At 47.3% G+C, this 22,028-nt stretch overlaps 2 protein-coding genes across 4 annotated transcripts in view; both read right to left on the bottom strand.

Moving 5' to 3' along the window:
- The window catches only part of VPS8 (VPS8, CORVET complex subunit), a 67,831-nt gene extending 50,143 nt beyond the window's left edge, over window positions 1-17,688 (bottom strand). For 2 of the 3 annotated variants that reach the window (XM_027703915.1, XM_027703917.1), the window contains exons 1-14: window positions 17,552-17,688; window positions 16,687-16,755; window positions 14,861-14,991; window positions 12,671-12,764; window positions 12,136-12,168; window positions 10,799-10,853; window positions 8,411-8,416; window positions 5,880-6,004; window positions 4,232-4,318; window positions 3,227-3,294; window positions 2,442-2,595; window positions 2,283-2,342; window positions 891-998; window positions 43-123 (exon numbers count right to left, since the gene is read on the bottom strand). In XM_027703915.1, coding sequence (XP_027559716.1) covers window positions 43-123; window positions 891-998; window positions 2,283-2,342; window positions 2,442-2,595; window positions 3,227-3,294; window positions 4,232-4,318; window positions 5,880-6,004; window positions 8,411-8,416; window positions 10,799-10,853; window positions 12,136-12,168; window positions 12,671-12,764; window positions 14,861-14,991; window positions 16,687-16,755; window positions 17,552-17,659 — 1,179 coding nt within the window. In that variant the 5' untranslated portion in view covers window positions 17,660-17,688. The remainder of the gene's footprint in view (window positions 1-42; window positions 124-890; window positions 999-2,282; window positions 2,343-2,441; window positions 2,596-3,226; window positions 3,295-4,231; window positions 4,319-5,879; window positions 6,005-8,410; window positions 8,417-10,798; window positions 10,854-12,135; window positions 12,169-12,670; window positions 12,765-14,860; window positions 14,992-16,686; window positions 16,756-17,551) is intronic. The other variant, XM_027703916.1, reaches the window with a different exon arrangement.
- A 181-nt stretch (window positions 17,689-17,869) lies between these two features.
- On the bottom strand, window positions 17,870-22,028 carry NME9 (NME/NM23 family member 9). Its single transcript, XM_027703843.1, has 5 exons — window positions 21,564-22,028; window positions 20,882-20,985; window positions 19,717-19,788; window positions 19,174-19,281; window positions 17,870-18,681 (listed from the first exon to the last, which is right to left on the bottom strand). Exons 1-5 carry the CDS (start codon window positions 21,586-21,588, stop codon window positions 18,556-18,558), a joined length of 435 nt encoding a protein of 144 aa, XP_027559644.1. The 5' UTR covers window positions 21,589-22,028; the 3' UTR covers window positions 17,870-18,555.

Here is a 22,028-nt window from a genome sequence, read left to right as displayed (position 1 = left end):
AGTGCAAAAAAAAATTAACCATTCTGTAGGATTGAGACTTACAGTAAAGTTGATGAGATCATAGTGCAGATGAAGCTGCCTCTGCTTAGTGACATGTATTGCACCAGTGTCATCTCTCTTGACCTAAAAGAGAAATCAAAGCTGACTCGGACTCCAGGACTTCCTTCAGTTCAGCCTCTCAGTTCTCCACAAGACTCCAGGAGTCTGGAGCTCCCCCCAGAGAAGCATCTCAGCATGACAGGCTTAAACACATCCTTTCCTTTCTGCCCAGTTTTACCAGGACAGAAGGTAGAGGAGAAAGAGGATCAATCCTCTTTGCTCAAGCTTTTGCTTGAGCAAAGCTTAAGGTCCAAGATGACGGCAGAGTTGGGAAACAAACTTAGGACACCAAAATGCCAGATTTTCTGAAGCCTAGGTACTGCTCTCATACTGAAAGCAGGCATGAAATCATCTTCAAGAACCATATCTGCATGTGTAACTGCTCCAGACCTAACCAGGATGAGCAGCATGCCCTTAAGTCACACACCAACAGGACCTGGAAGCTCTTTTCTTAGCAGTTTATACAATTTTTTTCCAGACTCAAGTTTTAAAGAAAAAATAGAATGGTATCTCAAATTCATGTGCCCTCCCTGAAAACAATCCACACTCTACCTCCAGTAGAAATCAGCTGCAAATCAATACTTCTGGAACAGATAAATGTCACACCTCTGGGTTCTCAGGGAAGGGCACCACTGCTTGCTGAGGAGCAGTGAGCACCAGGATGGTTTTGCCAAGCTGCAACCATGCCCATGCTCAGAGATCACCCTGTCACTGAGACACAGGCTGTGCCAGCTGAACACATCAGTGAGATGGGACTCTCTGAGCAGCAGCACAAACCCCCCCAGGCTCACCAGCAGGAAATGCACGACGTCTCCTCGGCAGAAGGCCAGCATGGGGTTCACAGAGCTCTGCACAGCCACAAAGTGCCAGGCCAGGAGAGGGACACTCGAGGGGTCCATCTGTCACACAACAAGCACAGCAAGTATTTAGGGCAGGCCAGGCACACCCTCAGCTCCAGGGCACATGTGGCTCATCAGCTGCTTCTCACTGACCTCACCACGGGCACACACGGGCTGCAAAGCAAATTCAATTCCTGGCCTGGTGTTGCAGGATTCAAATTGTGTGAACAATTCCTATTGCATTTCTGTAGGCCTTGCTTGACATAACTTTAGAAGTTGTAAGCTGTAATGTTTATACTTATAGACTGTGTGAAAATATGTAATGTTTATACTTGTTAGCTGTGTGTCTAATTATAAGGTTTGAGAACATAGTGTGTTTATAGCAAGAAAGCCTTGAGAAAGTACAGATAAAGGTGCACCTGCAGATTTCAGAAAGCCCCTAATGATGAAGGCCTCTACATGCCAAGCATGACTTCAGGCCGCGTGGACAGAACGTCAGGTCCAATGAACTGGAGACATGAGACGCGTGTACAGACTGAGCTATCCAATCACCTTGTTGTAAGCATGTGCCCAAAACAAACTAAACTGTATAAAAGTTGACTTAATTAAATAATAAATTGAACATATGGCTGACCACATTGGCCTGTATGCCTTATGTTTATGCCCCTCCATCAATAGCCTGGTGGCAGCTGAGCAGCAGCTCGTGCCCCTTGGTGCAGCCCCACGTTTAGGGGACACCCAGTCACAGCCCCCCAGTGTCCTCTCTGCCCAGTGTACATCCAATCTCACAGGGATGGATGCACTACAACGAGCTGCAGCTTGCTTGCAGCCTTGTCTCCATTCTCCCACCCTAACATATCCCTCACCTGCCACCTGCTGCTTTTCCAAGAGGAACTATACCAGCAACTGGTAAAAGTGAATAATCAAGAGTTCAGAAGCCTGACTAGTGCTCTAATTCCACCCAGCTTTAGTCCCTTTAATTAAGGGGTCTGTTGCATGGTTCCTCTGTAAAACAGCAGCCCCAGGCCAGGGTGACTGTACCCCCAGTCAGCTGAACATCCCACTGTGGGTGCACCAGGCTGCAGCAGGGAAGACAAGCAGCTGAGGGGCTCTTTCCTACTGATGTGTGAAATTCAGCATCTTCCCAGAGGTACAGCTGGAAGCAGCCTTCTCTGCCCCACAGCCTGCCCACATCAGACCATTGGTTATCACTGCAATCCCACAGTGCAGTTGGCAGTGCTGACAAGGGAGTGACACCAACACCTGGCTCTCATCTCACCTCCTGCTCTCCAGACACTGTTTGTAGCCAGAACCCAAAAAGCACCTGTTTGGTTCATTACTCACCCGACCGTAGGGAAAGGTCATCCACACCTTCAGAGATGGCTTCAGGCCAATAACCAGTATCTTGAAGGAAAACAAGACAAAATGAAATGTCTGAGCATAGAGCAGAGAACTTCTCCTCTGTGATTTCTCACACCAAGCCTCCTGCAAGCAGCACGTTACCTTTGTGAGGGAGGCCATGGCCAGCAGTGAGTACTGGGTGATAGGATGGTCTCTCAGATCAACTTTTGCATGTAAAGGCTCAATACAGCAAACTTCCCCCTTGGAGCCACTGAAGAGACACCGAGATTCACAGGTCCTCACTCCCATAACCCTCCTGCAAGGAACAGAGATCAGCTCAGGGGCCAGTTATCAAGAAGAGATCAGCCCAACAATCTCATGACATCTCAGGAGTGATCCTTCATAAATATTCAGTTTAGAAAGTCCTTTGCACAGTGCCAGGGATCATTTGTAACATGTCACTGGGAGCAGTCCCACACAGCTGCTCAGATACAGACAAGAACTCCTTGAGATCTTATCCAACAGTAACATTTTGGAAATTGCTGGACACGATCAGACTCCTTTGATTGTCAGTCCTTCCTCCTTGTCCCTCCTCCTCTTGAAGAGGCCAAGAAGAAAATGAGTGGTTACTGCAGGGCAGTTCTCACTACTGAGCCAAGGAAAACCAAGAGGCAGCACTTCCATGAGCTGCACGAGAGCCCTCAAGGAACACCAAGATCCTGGACAATCCACTGACCCCGTCACAACTAAGGCTTTTACTCACCCACTGCAGTGCCAGACAGCACCTTGCTTCAGCTGAGAAACTACACTGCAGCCCTGGACTGCACCCTCAGCATTCACACAGCAGCTTTACTGGTTCCAATGGGGGTATTTTTCTGCTTAGGTTTTAGAGACTATGGGCCAGAATTGGTTCCCTGAACTTTCTATGGGTAGAGTTGTTGTCTTACTTAAAGGACAGTTCAAACACGGAGCCGCCGCTGTCGTTGCAAATCGCAAGCGTCGGGTCATCTGTAAACTGAGCAGATGAGGAGATTAAAAGTGGCCCTAAGAAAAAAACTGCCAAAAAAAACAGATATAAAAATATATGCTATGGCAGTATGAACAGCACACAGAAGTACAAGCATTGCACCTACAGAAAGACACCCTTAACATCCAGAGTCAAGACAATTACTGGCTTTTTTACGATGTGTGAGAGAAGCGAGGTTTGTGTTTCCCCATCACCCTCAGCAAGCCCTGCTGACAGATTTTGGTACCAAGGCCCCACTATTTTCTGCTGCAGCTCAGACCTACAGCTGATCAAAATCTGTGCTACCACTAGAACAGCTCACAGTTTCGAGCCCGTGGGCTGGGGCCAGAGCTGCTGAATGGGCTGCAGTCACAGAGAGATCCAAATCAGAAACATCCAGAACTACTAATGATACCAAATGATTAAGACAATAAAGGATCACAGCCACAGCTCTGGGGGTCTTTGCAACCCAAGATCTAGGAGCACACAAGCACCTGAGCCAGGCATAACATCAGGTACGATTTTCTCTGTGTGGCAATAACACTACGATGAACAAGAAGCCAGAGGTGATTTCTCCCTCAACCCAAACATTCCCAACAAGCTATTTGAAAAACTGCTGACAGAAGCTACTTTCTACAGCTCAGACTCTTTTAAGTTTCAAGTTGGCAAGTCTGTATCCAGGTCAAAACACTCCAAGTTTTAGAGAAATGTGTTCCAGCAACTAATTCTTCATATGTTTTGGCATCAGAGAGAGGAGTTACGACAGACAACAACTGTTGTTTGTTGCAGTACAACTCACAGCCAGTACTGCTATGTCAACTCTCAAAATACTGAGGTTCATTTTTAAACAGAATTCCTGCTCTTTTTCTCATCTCTGCATACCATTGCCATACAGCTCCTAGGTTCTGCTCTTGGTTGTAAATGTAAAGTGCTGCAGTGTTCTTACCTTGATGTGCAGAATGGCTGTTCCTGGGGGATGAGCATCTGTGATGGAGCGCAGCAGCTTCCCACTGGCCAGGTCCCACATGGTGATCTGCAAGCAGACTGGGCTCAGTACACAGGCACTCTCAAGGGTTCTCTCCACCACCTTGTGCATTAAATACCTCAATAAATTCCCATCTAGCCATGATCAACCCGGGTTAGTAGGGTTTTCATAGCAAAGGAAAGCAACCTGAAATCTGTTCCTCCCCCGTTTTTCCAAGGATTTTACTTATCTGCTTATAGCAGACAACATTACAGTTATCTTCACACCTCTGAGTCATGTCCTTTTGGCCAGCTGCCCCCCTGCCCCATCTCCCTCATCTCACAGCCTCACACCACCAGTAAAGAATGCAGGATAACTCTGCTGCCACACACCACTGTTCCAAGGGGTTCAACGCATTTCTCTCTCCCAGAATCACTGAACAGGTGAAAAATCTCTGCTAACACCCATCAGCAAAACTCCAGCATGTCCATGGCTACCAAGAACCTTGTCCCTCCTCTGCTCCTGTGCTTGCCCAGCGTGGCAGGTCAGGCAGGAGGATGGAGCTTGGCTTCTGCTTGATATTCAGTCCAAGCAATATCTCACCTAAGAAGCAGCAGGGCCCAAGCTACTCACTGCATAGCTGAAGAGTGCTTAGCCCAGAAGAGCTGACATTACAATCTGAATCAAGTGTTTCATGGGAAACAGTACTTTGTGTGATTCTATACATCACCTATCCACACTCCTAGAACTGCTGCTCCAAAGTAATTTATCCAAGTATGATTTACAACTGGCTGCTGTCTTGCATGGATTGAATCTCTACTTCCATGTGGTCTGGAGCAGGCTGGCATTTAGTCCTACAACAGGCACTGGGCTGTGTTTGATCTACAACGAAGGGGAAAACCAAAGGAGCAAAAGGAAATGAACCTAAAAGGCATAACAAAGTAGCCTTTTTTGTATTCCTTTGGATTTTACCAAGTTAATGTATATCCATTTTTGTTTAGTTTGTCTTGTAACTTCTGTCCAGGAATTGTTTTCTCTCCTTCGGTTCTGAGAAGGGCAGAAAACTACAACAACAGACTCAAACTCTTTTTTCCCCCTGCATTCCAAAGCAATGCTACTTCAGTCATACCACACAAGATACTACTCATTTCATGAAATAAAATCAAATGAAGTTTCACAAAATGAAATGAAATCAAATTTCTTGAAGTGAAATGAAATTTAACAAAATGAAAAGAAATGAAAAGTTGATAATTCCTTTTATTTCATGAAATGAACTTTGGGGCTACATATGAGTTTCAAGAATTTCATCACCACAGTAAAAACCAAGCACAGACCTTACAAAGTGACCCAGAAAGACTGAGCAGGTTGTCTTGGTGAGCCACTGCAGGAATTATGTCACAATTAAATCCTTTCACTAAACTCTGCATCAGTCCCTTCCTCCCCAAAAACCAGCCCCAAACACTCCGAGTTGGCTCCCTGGATGCAGGGACTGGCTGCCAAAAAGGCTTTGGGCAGATGACACCACGTGTAACTGCTCCTGAGCACCAAACCAACCAACACAGAGCTACACACTGAGGGTGCTTGGCCTGGAGCTCCAGAGAGCCTTCAGCTCATCCCTTGGGAATCTTACCTGTCCCTTGGCAAAGCCACACAGGAGCCTGGAACAGTCGTTGTTGATGCTGAGGGCAGAGATGGCCCCATACTGGGCCCCCACAGCAGTGCTGCCCAGGCACAGCCTCAGGGCCTGGTTCTGATCTAGGGCACAAACAACCAGCAAGAAGTTAAGGGAAGAGCAGCGATTCAAATTAACATCATGCAATTATTTACAGGTACAATTCACTCGGGGTACATTAACAACTCACAGACTTACAATTAAGTTCTTAAAAAAAGAGTTCACAAGGTGAGAGCACGTGTTAGTACAGAGAGAATGGGACACTGGCTTGCAGGGAAATACAAAAATGATTTTTAAGAGTACAAACCAGGCACAGGGAGTATAGAAATGCAGAGCCATTACATAATGAAGAAGAAACTACTGGTAAAAATCAAAGCAGTATCTAGCATTCCTTTTACTACTCTGCTTTGAAGCATTGAAGATGACAGAAAATTAATTCTATCTTCTGAGTCTTGTATCTCCATATTTGAACATCAACTGCAAAACCCCAACATAGGCTTAACCCTATGTCATAATTTTATTATTATTTTGTCATGTTATTCCTTGGTTTTGTTAATAAAGGCCAGAAGCTGGAGGGAAAAGGAACTTGCTCTCCAAGAGGCACAGTTCAAATGGTCAAGGAACAAAGATGCTTTGTGAGGACTGTTGGAAATACATCAGAAACCCCACAGTAACACTGTGTGCAGGATTCACCCAGCGCAAGGAAGGGAAAGGAAAGGATCCAGGGAAACAGAGCTGAGCACTAGAAAACCCCTGGAAGGTCTGCCCAAGGCACAGGAAATGTTCCTCCAGGCTCGAGCACCACTAGAGATGTGTTAGATGTGAAGCAGAGCGTGTATCCTGCATTTCCTCCCCAAAAGGATGGATCCATCAGGCAGCAAACACAGACTGAGGGCTGAGCACACAGTGGAGTCACCTCAAATTCTACCTGTATGAAGAGGTATCAGTGGGAGAAATGAATATGAGCAAGAAAAGCTGCTGAACCCATGGATTGCCCTAAAGCACTGTCCAGGGTGAGCAGAAAACATCCCTGGCCACACCACCAGAAAGCACCTTGACATCCCTGTGATCCCTGACAGCAGAGATCAGAACAGGTCACAGAAGAAGATAAATCATGGAAGATTTCCATGGAAGTTCAGACAACACAGAGCTACAGCTGGTAAACAAGTTTCCCAGAGAAATATTCTCCAAATGGTGTCAAGATCCAATTCCTGTTCCAGAGGTCTGGAAATACAGTCCAGAAAAATACCACCTGTTGACCATAAAAATATGTTTGAAAGCAAGGGGAATGCTGCAGCTCTTCACATGAAAACTAAATGGCATCCTGTACCTTCCACTGCAGCCCAAGCCCCTCAGTGAGTCAAGACCTGTCTCCTCTAAGGCATGAAAAAGGAGAATCTTCCACAGCTTTCTCTGAAAAGGCTTTATATAAATCTTATTATGTATCCCCACAGAAACTTTCCAAAGCCCTTCTCTTTTCCCCTCACCCCCAATGTTAATTCCAAACAAACATCCCAAAATGAAGTGATCTGTATGACCAATGCCAGTCCTTGTTCTTGTTTCCAGCCAGTCAAAAGATGACACACAAGGAGGAGCCATTAGATCAGATTTTTTCTGAAAAACAACTATAATAAGGATGAAATTGCTTCCAAAGCAAAGCAAGATCAGAGAATCAATGAGGTGCTATTAATCAGCTGGTAAAGTAATAAAAATAGATAAAAACAAAAGGTTATAGAAGGTGATCTGATGATTTTCCAGACTTACATTATCAGTCTGGAATTAAGGCACATTTAGGATTAAACATAAAAAGCTTTTCCCAAATGCATGAAACAAAGGTAGCTATCAACTGTCCAAAAACGGGTTTAATTTTTCAATTTACAAAAGGCAGTTAGTTGTTCATCTGAAAGTTCTCTGGCAGCAACTGTGTTGCTCTCAGTCTGAGGTCAAAGTGAGATGGCCCTTAGACACAGCTCTGCAAGTACAGGATCCAACCAAGTTTGTGAACATGAAAAGTCACTTCCCAGAGCAAAGGAATGAGCAGAGCACTCCAGAAGCTGACACTGCTCAGATCACCAGGCTGCCATCAAGACCTTTCCCTTAAGCCCTGATTTTCCTGAGTTTGACTTGATTTCCTGCAGAATTACTCCAATATCACAAATCCTCTCAGGCACAGCACCAGAACTGCTCTGGAACGAGGTGAGCTCATGAAAGGGGCTTTGTCCTGCCCCAAAACACCCCCCTCACAAAGAGCTGTGGAGCTGCTGCCCCAGGACAGGGTAACAAGCACCTTTACCTGCTCCTGCTGGGGGATTTGGGAGGGTGCAATGCACATGCACCCCAGAAGCAATTCCCAGAGGGGCCAGCAGCATTATCCATCATTCCTGCACTGCCTTCTGCTGAGCTGGCACCTGGAATGCTGGCAGACAACATGCAAACTGGGAACACAGGAGCTGGGCATGCAGGGCACATGCACAGGGCAGTTACTGTACCTTTTCCTGTTCATCCACACAGAAAGGGCCACAAGAGGGAAGAAAAAGCCAGAAATCAATATAAAAGAAAGGAGTGAGGTAACAAACAGCACATATGTGACTATCTCCAAAGACAGAGAGCCTTCAGAGTTTGCTGAGTGTTTCCTTTGGTTAACATTTCACCTCCTGATTTATTCAAGAAGTGATGCTGTGATAGTGGTTTCAATCCAAGCAGTTGAAAAAGTGAGTTCATACATTTGAACTCCATTTTGTATTGAAGAGAAAAAAAAAGAACAGAAATCTGAGAGGAAATAAAACTGGTAATGTAATAGTAATATCCTTGGTAACACTGCTTTCAACCAGTTACCACCAGCCAGCAAATCAACTCCCCACGAGTTTAAAAACACACCTAAGGGAAACCATCGCGAAATTTAGTTTTAATGCTGCATACCTCAGAGACTCAGGATACTTTACAACCAACAGAGAAAATAAAAATACAAATCAATAGTGGTACCACACAAATCAGAACAAAGTTGAGCCATACAGAAATTTTTTGTCTGGAACATCAAGTCTTTATGAAAAATAACACACTTCAGTGAGTTGTGTTTAAGAGCTGGTTTTTCAGTAGGGTAAAACCTCCCGGCTCTTCCAGAAAAATGGATAAAGAAAACCTCTAAAGTGCATTTGTGTGCTCCAGACATCCCTTCCTACCAGCAGTTCTGCAACACTTGAGAGTATGTCAAAGAATAGGCAATTAATCCAACTCTAATCCACTAAAAATTGTTTTTCAAAGATGAGATGCACAAACTGAGAAGTGTCCTGTGATAATTTCTCGAGAGTCAACAGAAGCTTTCAAAGAATCAGAATGAAAGTTTCCCAAGTCTTCCTTAAAAAGGACAGAGCAGACAAGCCAAGAATACAAGTGGACTCGGGAGAGACAAACAAAATAGCTAAAGTCAAATACATGAAAGAAAAAACAAAGGGTTACAAAATTTCCTAGTGACACAACTATTCTGTTCAACCACAAAATGCACCTACGTTTTTGCAGGCAAAAAAAGCTCTTATATTCCCACTGTAAAGTATAAACCCTGCACACAGTTTACAAGCCTTCAGTAGTAAATCTCACCCTAATTAACACATCTGGAAGAAACATGTTTTCCTAAAAAATTTACAGATATTGACAGCCTACAGACAAACTGCTGCTTTAAATTGCAGAAGAAACCCAAGCCAGAATGTAAGAATGACCCTTTGCATGCTTATATAGAGTCCTAGAGTCCCTTCTGCAACGTAAAATGCTAAAAATTATCTATTATGACACTTGCAGAGAACAGCTTCTTATTGAAAACTTCCTGACTCCCTCATGTCTGCACACAGAGAGCAAAATCAGAGTAACAGTGTGTTCCACAGGAGTGATCCTGGAGAGCTCCACACACTAGAGCAACCTTTAAAAAACTAAAAAAAATCCAAAAACCCCACAAAGTTTTAGTGCTAAAACCCCTGTAAGGTCCTGTGTTACCTGCAGCAGATAAGAAGTTACTTATATTCAGATTAAGCACAACCTGTAACTGTTTCACTACTGAATTAAGCAAATGGCTTAAACAGTTTAATGTCTAAATACCCAGGGAGGTGAGTCTTGCCCTATCCCAGTCTTTCCCACCCCTCTCTTGTACCCCATCCCCCAGAATTCTGGATTTGAATAATTTCATCCAGCTTTGAAAGAAAAGTATAGAAGATACTGAGATTTCTGAAATGGTTAAGAAGTTGGTGCTGCACAGATAAAAGGCACAAAACCCAGTGTTTATGGGAGCAGATCAGGAGCTGTTCTGGCCCAGCTGGTAACCTGCATAAACAGAGGCACAGGCTCAGAAACCTCTTTAATAAAGTTCCATGATAAAAGACTAAAAGCATGAAGGGACACAGAGGTGGGTGATGGTGCAGGGAAGGAGACACCCATGACACCAGCCATGGTCAGAGGCCCCACTTCCCAAGGAACACAATTTAATTCCCCTAATGCTGACAGCTATTACATCATAGAGCAGAAGATTAATATTTTGAGATGATGGCTGCATACTGGTGTGGTTTCTTCCACATGAAAACAGAGTATTTTCTGTATAAACCCAGAAAAGGCTCTTTAGACAAGTGCTACAGAACTAAATTTCTCAGTATCAGTGTGCCAATCCCCACTAAAGCAGAAGGAATATGTAAATAAGGACAACTAAAATATTACTTATGCTTTATTTCTTTGCTGAAAGAAAATCACATTTAGCACAAACTTAGAAGCACTTTCCTTAGAAGGAATCCAGCCTGTTCTAAAGTTCTAAATCAAGCTGGGGTTTTCTTGCTTGTGTTTGCAATTTTTTTTAAGATCATTAAAACACAAAAAACCTCCAAACTTTATTTTTAACTTACCAAATATCAGTGCTAACCCATGGGAAGTCCCCACTGCTATCAGATTTGACGCTGCCTGGAAGAGTCACACAGATAGATTGAAAGCAGAAGAAATCATTCACAGATCCACCACTTACCAAGCAAAGTTTGCCAAAAGGGGAAGATTTCAAAGGTTGTATAAATAACTTCTTTCATTTCTAAGTGACAAGCAATTCCTACATGAAGCCAGGTAAGCACTACACGTGAAGGAGCATCACAGATTTTCTCAAGATCAGAGGGCTGCCTTTCCCTCTGCTGTTTGACACTCAAATGCTCTGAGTGGGACCCACAGTGAAATTTCTTCTCTCTAAAGTCAGTCTCGTTTTTTGGTGCAGTTTCTGAATATAAATACTCAGGATTTTTTCCTAACTGAGGTGCTACATCCACATGTGAACTCTTCTACAACCCTGTGCAGTGCTGGTCCCCTGAAGAGACAGTCCCCAGCAAGCCCAGAGATCCCACAGGGAATTAAACACAGCTCCAAGATCCTATTGCACTTGCAAACCTGCACCCAATTCAACAAAACCTAATAGAAATCACCCAATGCTGTAGATGTATTAATGTTGTTCTACTTTATTTATTAACAAGTCTAAGTCAGGCTAAAAAAATTCCAGTGCTTTAATATCTGGACGTGTAAGTACTGGTTTTTATTCTATTTTATTCCAACTTTGTTGTGCAGCCTTTTGCTTAGATGGGACCACTTTTTTTTCCCTTTTCTTTTTTAAACAAAAAAAGTAGTTTCTTATGGACTGATGCTGCTACAGTCGAAGTGACCAAGCACATCTTTAGTTTCTTTGTAACACATCAGAACTCATTTCACAAAGACAGAACAAACACTTGCTGCATTTCACCTCCTTAAAACATTTCTCATTTACCTACAGGCAGCTTTGCTTCTGACATATTTTAATTAACATGCTTGACTTCAAATTGCTAAGCAGGAATATCCTCTTTTTTTTGTGAAAAATCTGTATTTTAAGGACATATTTCAGACACATGAGAGACACAGGGATGCTGACCCGTCACGTGGAGCACTTCAGTGTAAGTTTCTGTAAGAAATTGTGAGGAGTCAAAGCAATAACTGGCAAAGAAAAAATACCCAGGGGAAATTCAGTGTGCCCAGGCTGAGTGCTCTGCTCAGGAGCCCTGGTGAGGAGATAAAAAAGGGAAGTTCTGGGCACTCCTCCCAGGAAACAGAGCTTCCATGCTCCTCCTCCCATCCCTCCTGTTTGAAATTCATTATCAGGTGTCTTAAATTACTGCTTTAAGAAACTGGCATGAAAACTAAGTACAGAGTCCTTGAAAAGTGTGGGAGTACTTACAATTGCAGTGGGCAAGCCAGCATCCACCTTGTCCTGGGGAAACAGGAGAAGCCATCAGTGAGGGAGGCACAACCCCCAGCTCTGTGCACATCTCTAATTATTATAACAACACAGAGCAAAATCAACACGAGCTGCATTCTTATGGTCCCACTGGCTAGAAATATCCAGAGGGATGACAAAGCACCCAGCAATGGAGAGGAAGCAGCATTTCCTGTAATTCCATAAGGAAGTTCCATGTGTACTGTGCCTGCTGCAGGCACTGAGCAGACCTGCCAGTGGAACATTTGCCACCAGGTTTAATGACAGCCAGCAACACAAATCAGTGCTCAAGAGCACCTCCCACGTTGCTGCTGCACTGAGTCAGCTCATCCCTCCTTCACTGCTGCCTGGGACTACTGGTTAGTAGTTTATGGACCAAGCAGGGTGGTACTACCCAGAACTAATAGCAGGGGGAGGGAGGAGATCACACACACCCCTACACACCAAAAGAGCATCAAGTTTTTCCTCATGGATGTGACCAGAAGGCAACACTTACTGCTGCAGACACTATTTGGGCAGAAATTCCTTTCAGGAGCGAGAGCCGGATCACTGATCCATGGAGTGAGAGAGAATCTGGGAGTTTTTTCTTCCTAAGGAAAAAGGAAATAAATCAAAGGCATCAATAAAAGTTTGGAGCTTTGCCTAGGCCACAAGTAAAGCAGCAGGTAAATTCTGCATGCACCTGTAACTCACACAGATTCCATTCTTATTCTTAGGGCCCCAGAATGAGATGACACATGGGATTCTGAGCAAAGCCTGCTCTGCCCTGCTGTGCCTGCACAGTCTGGCTCTAACTCACCTCCCAGAGAAAAGTAGGTAGTTCTTCAAACAAATGATCGGTTTCAAGCAAACCTCAGAATTTATTAACAAAGCCTGAAAGCAACACTTGAGCTCTTTAATGAGTCTTTCAGTGAGTCAGGAAGTTTTAGTCTGTAAGGTGAATATCTAAGGAAAATACACAATTGGAAGAGGTTCATTAGCAGAACACAGAGCCCCAGGAAAACCGGGTGTATGCTTAAATAATAACCTTCAATCAAAACACAGCTGACCTGATACAAAAGCTTAAGTGCTTCTGCTCATGGACACAACATCTTTTAAAACTAACTCATGTGCAGGAACAGTTCTTTCTGAAGAGCACTGCTGCACTCCAGCAACCACAGCAGAGGCAAAATCCCCAGGAAAGTTGCAATTTTGCTGCCACACTCACCACCAGGAGCCAAATTCCCAAAACTAAGCAGGAAACACCCGGTTCTTATCTCTCTCGAGGTGCACAAATAAGGAGTTCACACATAGGATGAAGAAATATGTTGTTAATAACTTATATTACGGCTAAAGACCTATAACCACGGCAACCAGCCTCATTCAAAATAACAGGAACACTTCCAGGTTTTTCTGCCTACTCTGTACTGAAAATGTTTAAGCCACTACAGGTAAGATTTCTCTCAGTACAAGGCATCTTTTTCAAAAAAAAGAAGGGACAGTGAATCTATACACCACCATATGCCAAGAGAAAACACCAGATTCAGACTGTTTATATCCTGTGCAACTGCTCATGCAACAACCACAGCTTCCCACAGCACACCAGGCAGCCATGGGAGTGGCTCAGGTCATCCCTGGAGTAATTAACAAGACAGGTCAGCAGTACTGGAGCTAATTACCACATTTGAGATGTCAACATCAGCAGTCCACTCAAAGGAGTGACAGCATTTGCCTTGCACAAATAACCACCAGCTGCTGGCAGACTCTGGAGGTGAAACACACCTCTGAAAGATTTTCTTTAAAGTCATCGTGGTTCAGCACTACAAAGATTTCATTAAAGCTCAAAGAAACTGAAATATTCTGTCTCTCATAAAATTTGGGCACTTATTGCTCAATGTCCTAGTTAGAACAGCTGGGACCAGTTCATCACTGCGTGGGTATAACCCAAAACTGTGTATTCTAGAGCCTTCCATGCCATTGCCCAGAAACTGTTACCAACAGACCATTTACGCCCTCTGCTCAGAGCAGCCCTGACCCCTCAGGCTGTAAACTGGGTGTTCAGAGGCCTGTGAGACAGGAGGGTGCTCCTGTCCTCACACCCACTGTGGAACTCCCCACCCTGAGGGAGGGACTGGGCATTCCTGCCTGAACTGGAGGAGAGATAATCTTGGGGTCTTGGGACTTTTTTAACCACTCGTGGGATCCAGAGGAAGACTGCAGAGCACCACTCTCGACCAGACTGAGACCACCACTCTCAACCAGACTGCAATCACCACCCTTGCCCAGACTGCACCAGCACTCTCACTAACAGGTTTTTCCCTCTCCTTTTACTTTGGACTCAGGGGGGCCCAACGAACACCACTCTGTTCATGCCCCAGGGTGCTGGGTTATACATTTGGGTTTTGTGGGTTAAAACCAACTGTTTGTCTGTATAATTGTATTTATTGTATTATTTTATTAAATAGTTATTCTGATTTATAATCCCTCCTTTGAGTTGGGTTCATTTCCCCTGCTGGTTTACCTTTAAACCAGCACACTCAAACAGGCCAGCCCTCAGCACAGCAACAAATCCCACCTTTGCCTACGTGATCCTGGAGGAGTAACAGTGTTCTGCCAAAAAAAGGAGGATTGGTTTTTAAGGGCTCTAAGCAGCACCCCCAGGTACTTCAAGGCCAGGGTGCAGCTGGCAGGGCTGGGGCTGAGGTACCTCTTGAGGTGCGAGCGGTCCCCGCTGTCAGAGCTGGCCACGGACGACGTGTCGTAGGAGTGAGCGTCCGTGTTATCCACGTTCAGCAGAAAGGGATCCTCCAAAATGAAAGACTCCTCTTCATCATCAGTCTGAGGGGACAGAATCACCACAGCTTGCTGAGTGTTCAAAACACACACAGCACCACGACTGAAACGTCGGCAAAACAGCACAAATTCAGAAAAAAAAAAAAATGAAGGAAAGGACAAGACAGTCTCATACCTAAAAACAAGAATTCTTTACTACTTTACTGGACTGATTCTGTGGAAGAACCAGTTTCCAGAGTTCGCAATAATCACAGGAGTGGGCTGGAGAGAAAATCGTTCAACTAAATCTTCCCTCCCCAGATATTATCTACTCCATCAAAACTTAAACTGACCTTTAACTGAGCTGTTCCCAAGTCTCCCAATAGCCAAGAGAAGGCCTAGAATTATCATCATCTACTCCAGCACTTCACCAAGTGGCACTAAGAGCCCAGCAGTCCCTTCAGCTGCTTTGAGAGTTGATTTTGCTCTGCTCTGAGCTCTTCTGCTGGCAATATCTTTCTCCTTTCAGTCTTAGCCCGGAATTTTTTATTACAGTATTTTTCAAACAGCTGCTTTTCCTGATGTCTTCTAAATTTGGTGCAGTTCATGTTCTCCTCTCACAGAGCCAGAGAGAGCAAACACAACAGCCTAGCTGATGCCAAAGGAGCAGAGAGCAGAGCAGGTGCCCCTCATTTCTTACAGCCCTGTGCCCGTTGAACATCCCCTCTTCCACTGCAGTTCTGCCTTTTTGGCTCAGACAGGTTGTTCTCCACTAAAATCCTTCTCAAAAGGTGCTTTACCAGTCGTTTCCATCCCCTGTGTAACTGAGATCAATAGCACCAGAGTAAGACTTTGTGTTTGTTTGCACTGAACTATACTTTTCTCATGATTACCTCTCAGGGTTTAAGACTTGCATTCTACTCCTCTGACATGGCTGTCACTGCATCTCCTTTGGTATCACCCAAATTTACTCAGTTCCCTCCACCTCCATCACCCAAGGCACCAGCAGAAACAGGACACACCTCTGTACATCACCCTTACTACTCCTCTCATTCTGAGTCTGGATCTGTTTGGGGCACCTTACACCTGTATTTTTAATGCAGCTTTTCAAAAGAACTATGAGCCCTCCCAGGCTCCTTCTCCCTTTAGGGGAAAAGGAAATCCAGCCACCAGTTTCCTCATTTTGTTAAAAAGCTTGTTTTCTTTGAGTTAATCTTTACTTCCACACCATTCTTTTCCTTTTGAGGGCTCATACTGTCCCACAGCTACTGTAAAAAATACACTGAGTTTGATACAAGTGAGACAAAGTCAGTTCTCCCCTGCAAGGTACTACAAGTCACATCAGATGCTGAGACAGTTCATTGCTCCTGCCAGAGGACTAAATATCTAGTTCTCACCTCCTCTCACAACTTAAGAACTACCCAGAAACTCTGCAATTACTTTTAGCTAAAAACAGCTGTTTGATGCCCCAACCTTTAACAGACTGGATAGGCTTCAGGTGACTGTCCAGATCCACAGGTGAACGTACTGGAATGGAAACCTTTTATGTGTTGCAGCTGTGGATACTTTAATTGCAAAAAAAAACAACCAAAATTCTATGTCACACACTATAAAGCAGTTACTCAACTGAGCATACACTTCACCAGCTATCACTACCAGGACATCATGAAGTTATACAGTTTTATTTCCCTGGAAAAACACAGGAGGAAAGGAGCCAGAGGAGCCTGTGCTGCCTGCCCTTCCCTGCCCACAGACGCTCACCTCGTTCAGGATGCTCTCCAGCGTGGGGGGGGTATCAACCTGAGGGATGTCGAATTCTTTGTCATCAATCTGTACAGCAGAAACCACAGACTGAGTTTAGATTGCCTGCTCCACCTTCCAGACTTTATTTTAACTAAACAATATTCAAAAGCAGCCACACACAGACACTCCTGCCAACACTCCCCTGCCCGGAGAAAGCTGAGGGCTCACAGTTTCACCCGGCTGGATGAGGGTATTTCCTCCTTGGAGCCGTGTGAGACTCACTGCCAGGAGCAGTTATAGAGTACTTTTGATGTTCTGAGAATAAAGACGCTATTGCACTATCAGGTGCTTTGCAGCAAGAGAGAGGTTAAATGACTGACGATGCACCTGCTACACCAGGCACCCACCACGTACAACCGGGGGGTTTGCTGTTTGTTTAGATGAGGCGAAGAATGTGAACTTGATGTGACTGGGACAGAGCCCATGGCAGGTGCTGGAACCGGCACAGAGCAGCCTGGGCCCACCCGCCTGCCGACCCCCCCTCGGGGCTGTGTGAGGGACCCCCGACCCCCCCTCGGGGCTGTGTGAGGGACCCCCGACCCCCCCTCGGGGCTGTGTGAGGGGACTGGACCTGACCCGACCCTCCCTCGGGGCTGTGTGAGGGACCCCCCGACCCTCCCTCACACCCGTCTGAGGGACCCCCTCGCCGACCCTCCATCCCGGCTGTGCGAGGGGACCGGACCGGACCCCTCTCTCCCGGCTGTGTGAGGGGACCGGACCGGACGCTCCCTCCCTGAGCGGCCCCGGGGCCCCGCGGGAGCGCCCGGGCCGGAGCAGCCCCCGCGGCCCGGCCGTGCCGCCTGAGCGGCGGTTCGCGCCTCACCAGCTCGCTGCGGGAGTCCAGCTCACGGTCGAGCTCGGCCACGCTGAGCCGGTGCACGGGTGGCTCCGTGGGCGGCTCGGGCTCCGCTCCGTCCGGGGCCGCGGCCATGGCCGGGCCGGCACCGCCGGGACTCGAACCCGGGGCCGCAGCGTCCGCCCCGCGCAGGCGCAGCCCCGAGGGGCCGCCCCCGGGCCCGCCTTAAAGGGGCCGCGCGGCACCGGGGACGGGGGGACACGGGGGGGACAGAGGGACACAGGGACACCGCGACACGGGGGGACAGAGGGACGCCGAGAGACACAGGGACACCGAGCCAGCGGTGCTGCCCACTAATCCTTTTATTTATCGGCAAACCCCGCATCTCTTCCACGCTGCCGGCCGTGATCCCCCGGGCCCGGGGGGTCCGTCAGTCTCCGAGAGAAGGAAAGGGACAAAGTCAGTGATGAGCAAAGAAAAGAGGCCCAGCCCGGCACCCACCGGCACCCACCGGCCTCAGCCAGAGCCGGGCGGGTTCTGCCGCGATTCCCGGGGTTTGCTGTGCACTGCCCCAGGCTGCAAACATGTCCCAGCAAAGCCTTGAAAAAATGTCCCTTTTGGGACCAGAGACAAAGCCTTTGGGAAGAGGTGGCTAATTTAAACAAGGCAGGAACTGGTGTAACCAGATTTGGTGCCCAAGTGTTTGTGTTTTCTTTCAAAAACCACCGGGGGGGCGGGGGGTTTAGCAACAGTGGCAGCTATTTCAGTGTTTGTGTTGGAGACAGAACGAAGCCAAAGAGCCCTCGCCAGGCCAGAAGATGAGGGGGGTCAAATAAAACACACACTGTAAGGATAAGTACTGAGTTTCGGGATATCAGACACCCAGGCTGCCCTGGTGTCTCACCCGGGTTCCAAGGGGACACTCCCCTGTGCTGATGTCCCAGGGATGGGCAGAGCTGGGCCGTGCCCAGGGACAGGGATCCTCCCTCTGGTGTCCCAGCAGAGCTGAACCCTGGCTGAAGGTTCCAGCTTTAGCAGAGGCACTTACCAAAGGCACAGAGAGCATCCTGCACTGTCCCTGCCTTACCTGTTCGGCCTTCCCGCCGTTCTCCCTGCAGAGCAGCTCTGCTTCCCTCCTCCTTGGCTCTGTCTCGCATCTGCAAGAGCGGGTGGATGAGCAAGGAAGATCCCGAGTGTCCTCCTGCCCCCCTGCCAGGCAGGGCCCCCCTTCCCACCTCCACCCGAGCAGGGAGCAGCCTCTGCTGCCCTCGGGGCCGGGCTCAGCTCAGCAGTGAGGGCAGAGGCTCTGCGTGTCCAGGGTCCCCTGCTGAGCTCTCCATCAGCTCACCAGGAAAGCCTTCCCAGGAACAGGCCAGCCATCGTCACCAGAGGGAGCCTGCAGGCTTTGGGACGCCTTCAGACCAGCAGGTCACACACAGGTAAGGCAGTTCGGTTCCTCAGAACCAGAGCAGTTTGCAGCACACACAAAAAGCCAGCTCCTGTGGCAGTGGCTCAGCACATCGGCTGGGCTGGGGAGGGGATTTTTGCAAGGAAGGAACTCTGCTTTAAAGCTGTGCTGGCCCTGGGGAGCTGAACATCTCCTCTGATGTGCATATCTACAGCTATTTAAGGTTTTAGTGACTCATTACCAGCACTTGCTCTGCTCCATGTTTTCTTTCCCCTGCCAGCTGTTCCAGGATGGTTTTCTGCAGCAGTGGTGCATTCACTCCTCTTACAACAGCCACTAGTTCTCCCTCCTGGAAGGTGTGGAAAGCAAATCAGTCAGTCAGTGCTCAGATTGTGCTCTCTGGGCTCTGGAAATCCCCACAGCAGCACATCACCCACAACATCATGTACCAGGCCCTCCTCCCTGACAGAGCTGCTCTGCTCCACAAGAGGGAAGCTTTGGAACAACCTTCTCTGTGGTTCCTCATCAGTCTTAGGATGAAGCAAAGAAGCTTGTGAGAGGAGTGAGGTCCTGCACAGGCAGGAGGCTGAACCTGATGACCCCACAGGGCAACTCACTGACTCTATTTTAATCCCCACAGCATTTGATCACCAGCAGATACAAAGCAAATAAAATTTGCTCATCACACATTAAAGAAATAGAATATCCCTCCAAAAGGCCAGTTGTTCCCACCAGCAGGTCATGTTTGTTGCTGTTCATCTACTGGGAAAACGTTTTCACTCACGGAATAAAACAGAAAGACAGGCTGGCATTGTCCTCTGTATCCTTCCAGAGCATCAATGGAATCAACTTCAGCCTGAAAGGAAAGGGAAATAGAGCAGGTGTTTCCAGGAAAGCATTTCTGCTCCACAGGGAAGCACTGCCTGGACTCAGCCCCCCTCAGCTGGCTGGTCCCCACCCCCCACACACGGGGAAACAATTCCAGGGCCCGGTTTGGGGGGACAAAGTGACACTGGTCAGAGCCAGGGCCACAACCCAGTCCCAGCTCAGCAGCAGTGACCTGAGAAGCAGGCAGATCTCACCTGCAGGAGCTGGAACAGCAGCTCTGCTGGGACAGGGATGTCTATTCCCAGCAGGTCCCTGGGTGAACCCCACAGAAAAAGGCTGGAAAATGAAATGGGGGCCTCTTGTCCATGAGCAGAGAAGTGGCAGGAGGAGCTGTGGTGGCAGCAGCACGAGTGCTGAGCTGTGAGAAACCTCCCTGCCCTTGGCTCTCTCCACGATCCAGAGCTGCCTTCAGCCAGGAAAGGCACTTACACACGGAATCCCAGCGGGACTGAGGTCAGGAGGGACCTCTGAAGGGCTCTGGTCCCAGCCTGCCCAAAGCAGGGCTGGTCTCAGTGGTACAGGAGGGGGTTCAAGGCTGTGTTAGTTTTGAGCATCTCCCAGAATCAGCTCTGCATCTCTGGGAACTTGTCCCAGTCCTACCACTCCTACACTGAGTACTTTTTCCTTCTCTTTACTTGGATCTCTACCTGCTGCAACTTATCCCATTTTCTCTTGTCCTGTTGCTGTGTTCCACTGAGAGATGTCTGTCTCAATCCCCCACTAGACACCTGTCCCTTTTCCTCTCCAGGTGACCAAACCCAGCTCCTTCAGCCTCCCCCTGCACATCAGAGGGACTCTGTGTTAATGACTCTGTCCAGTGTTATTTGCTTAAGAAGAAATCTGGGAAGTACAGACCCATTAAAGCCTGAAAATTCTTCATTATATGAATTCTTACAGATGTACCCAAGCACCTGTATTTGGCAGGTTCCCTCCCAGCAGCTGCAACTCCTGCACTGTTATCCTTTGGGCTGAATATTGGAAAGATAAAGTCACTTCAGCCCTCAGGCCCCTGCCAGTTGCAGAGGACTGGGTATTGCAGGCACTGTCAAATGAGATCTTACCACAGCAAAATGCAGGAGATTACTGCCAACTTCATTCCTGATTTTTTGGAAGAGATCCACCACTGTTTTACACGGGCCACACCAGGCTTGAAATGCATCAACAACTGTGAGCAGGAAAATGAGTGAGAACGAGGTGAAAATGGGTCAGTTCAGACACAGACCAATAGACCAAACACTAGAAGGGCTGGATTCAACTCTGAGGTGGAAACTGTCCTACCCTTGGAAGGTTTGAGATGCTGGATCAGAGGATGAGATCACATTGTAAAATATCGAGCTAATAATTATGTGGAGGAGCCTTCAAAAGAAACGTGGGCATGGCTGTGCCCTTTGAGGGACCAGCTTTTCTGGGGAGAACTGCAGAGGGAGAGCACATGGGACTTGCAGCACCCTTGGGAGCCAGGGCTGTTCCTTTGCTGGGCACAGTCCTGCTCCAAGCGGTGGCTGGACTGGACACTCCAGAAGCTTCTGGACCAGCACTGCTTGGATGGCATGACAACTGTCCCACATGAACAGGACTGCAACCTCCAGCTTCTCTCACCTCTGCCAGAATATTTCTTCCTTCCATTCAGGGAAAGAGGAATGGAGGGACTGACTAAACATCCTTAACATTAATAATTCCTAACAGTCCTGGCGTCCTCTAAACACAGAACAAGAGCAGCCCAGTGTGCTGACCAAACCTTACCAATGAGTCCTTTGAGACACAGCATTTCTTCCCAAAGCTCCTGGCTAGTGATGTTAATCTGTGTGAAAATGTAAAAACACAGTAAAAGCAACAGTAAGTCCAAAGGTACCACCCAGTTGCTGCAAACATCTGGACAAACTGCTTAAGAGGGACACATCTGCCTGAAGAGGAGTTACCTGAGCACTCAGGAAACTCTCCTGACTGATCCTCTCACCTCTGACCAGCTGGGCACGATGTCTCACAACATCCAGGGAAAGGCAGATGGAAAGGCAGCAGCACCCAGCCAAGAGAAAGCCCTCCCTCATTTAGGGGCACTACTGGAACAGTGGCTGCCAGGGGGGCCCAGACTCGGTGTGCAGAGAAGCCAAGAGTTGTTCTGAGGGTTGACTGCCCAAACTGGGAGCCCAGACCCACAGCCAGGGCCTGTCTGACTGCCCAGAGCTCCAGCTGGACCCCCCAGACCCC

This window comes from Neopelma chrysocephalum, unplaced genomic scaffold (genome assembly GCF_003984885.1).
Source record: "Neopelma chrysocephalum unplaced genomic scaffold, ASM398488v2 Primary Assembly neopelma1_252, whole genome shotgun sequence".
NCBI classification, from domain to species: domain Eukaryota; kingdom Metazoa; phylum Chordata; class Aves; order Passeriformes; family Pipridae; genus Neopelma; species Neopelma chrysocephalum.
Note: the sequence above shows the minus strand (reverse complement) of the source record. Positions and strands in the feature narration are given on the sequence as shown.

Excerpts from the sequence above, each read along its gene's own strand:
- NME9 (XM_027703843.1), bottom strand. The coding sequence starts at position 21,588 with ATGCTGTGTCTCAAAGGACTCATTG. Across the intron at positions 20,986-21,563 it reads GTGTCTCAAAGGACTCATTG|TTGTTGATGCATTTCAAGCC; the intron begins GTAAGGTTTGGT and ends TCCTGCTCACAG. Across the intron at positions 19,282-19,716 it reads CTGTCTTTCTGTTTTATTCC|GAGGGAGAACTAGTGGCTGT; the intron begins GTGAGTGAAAAC and ends CACACCTTCCAG.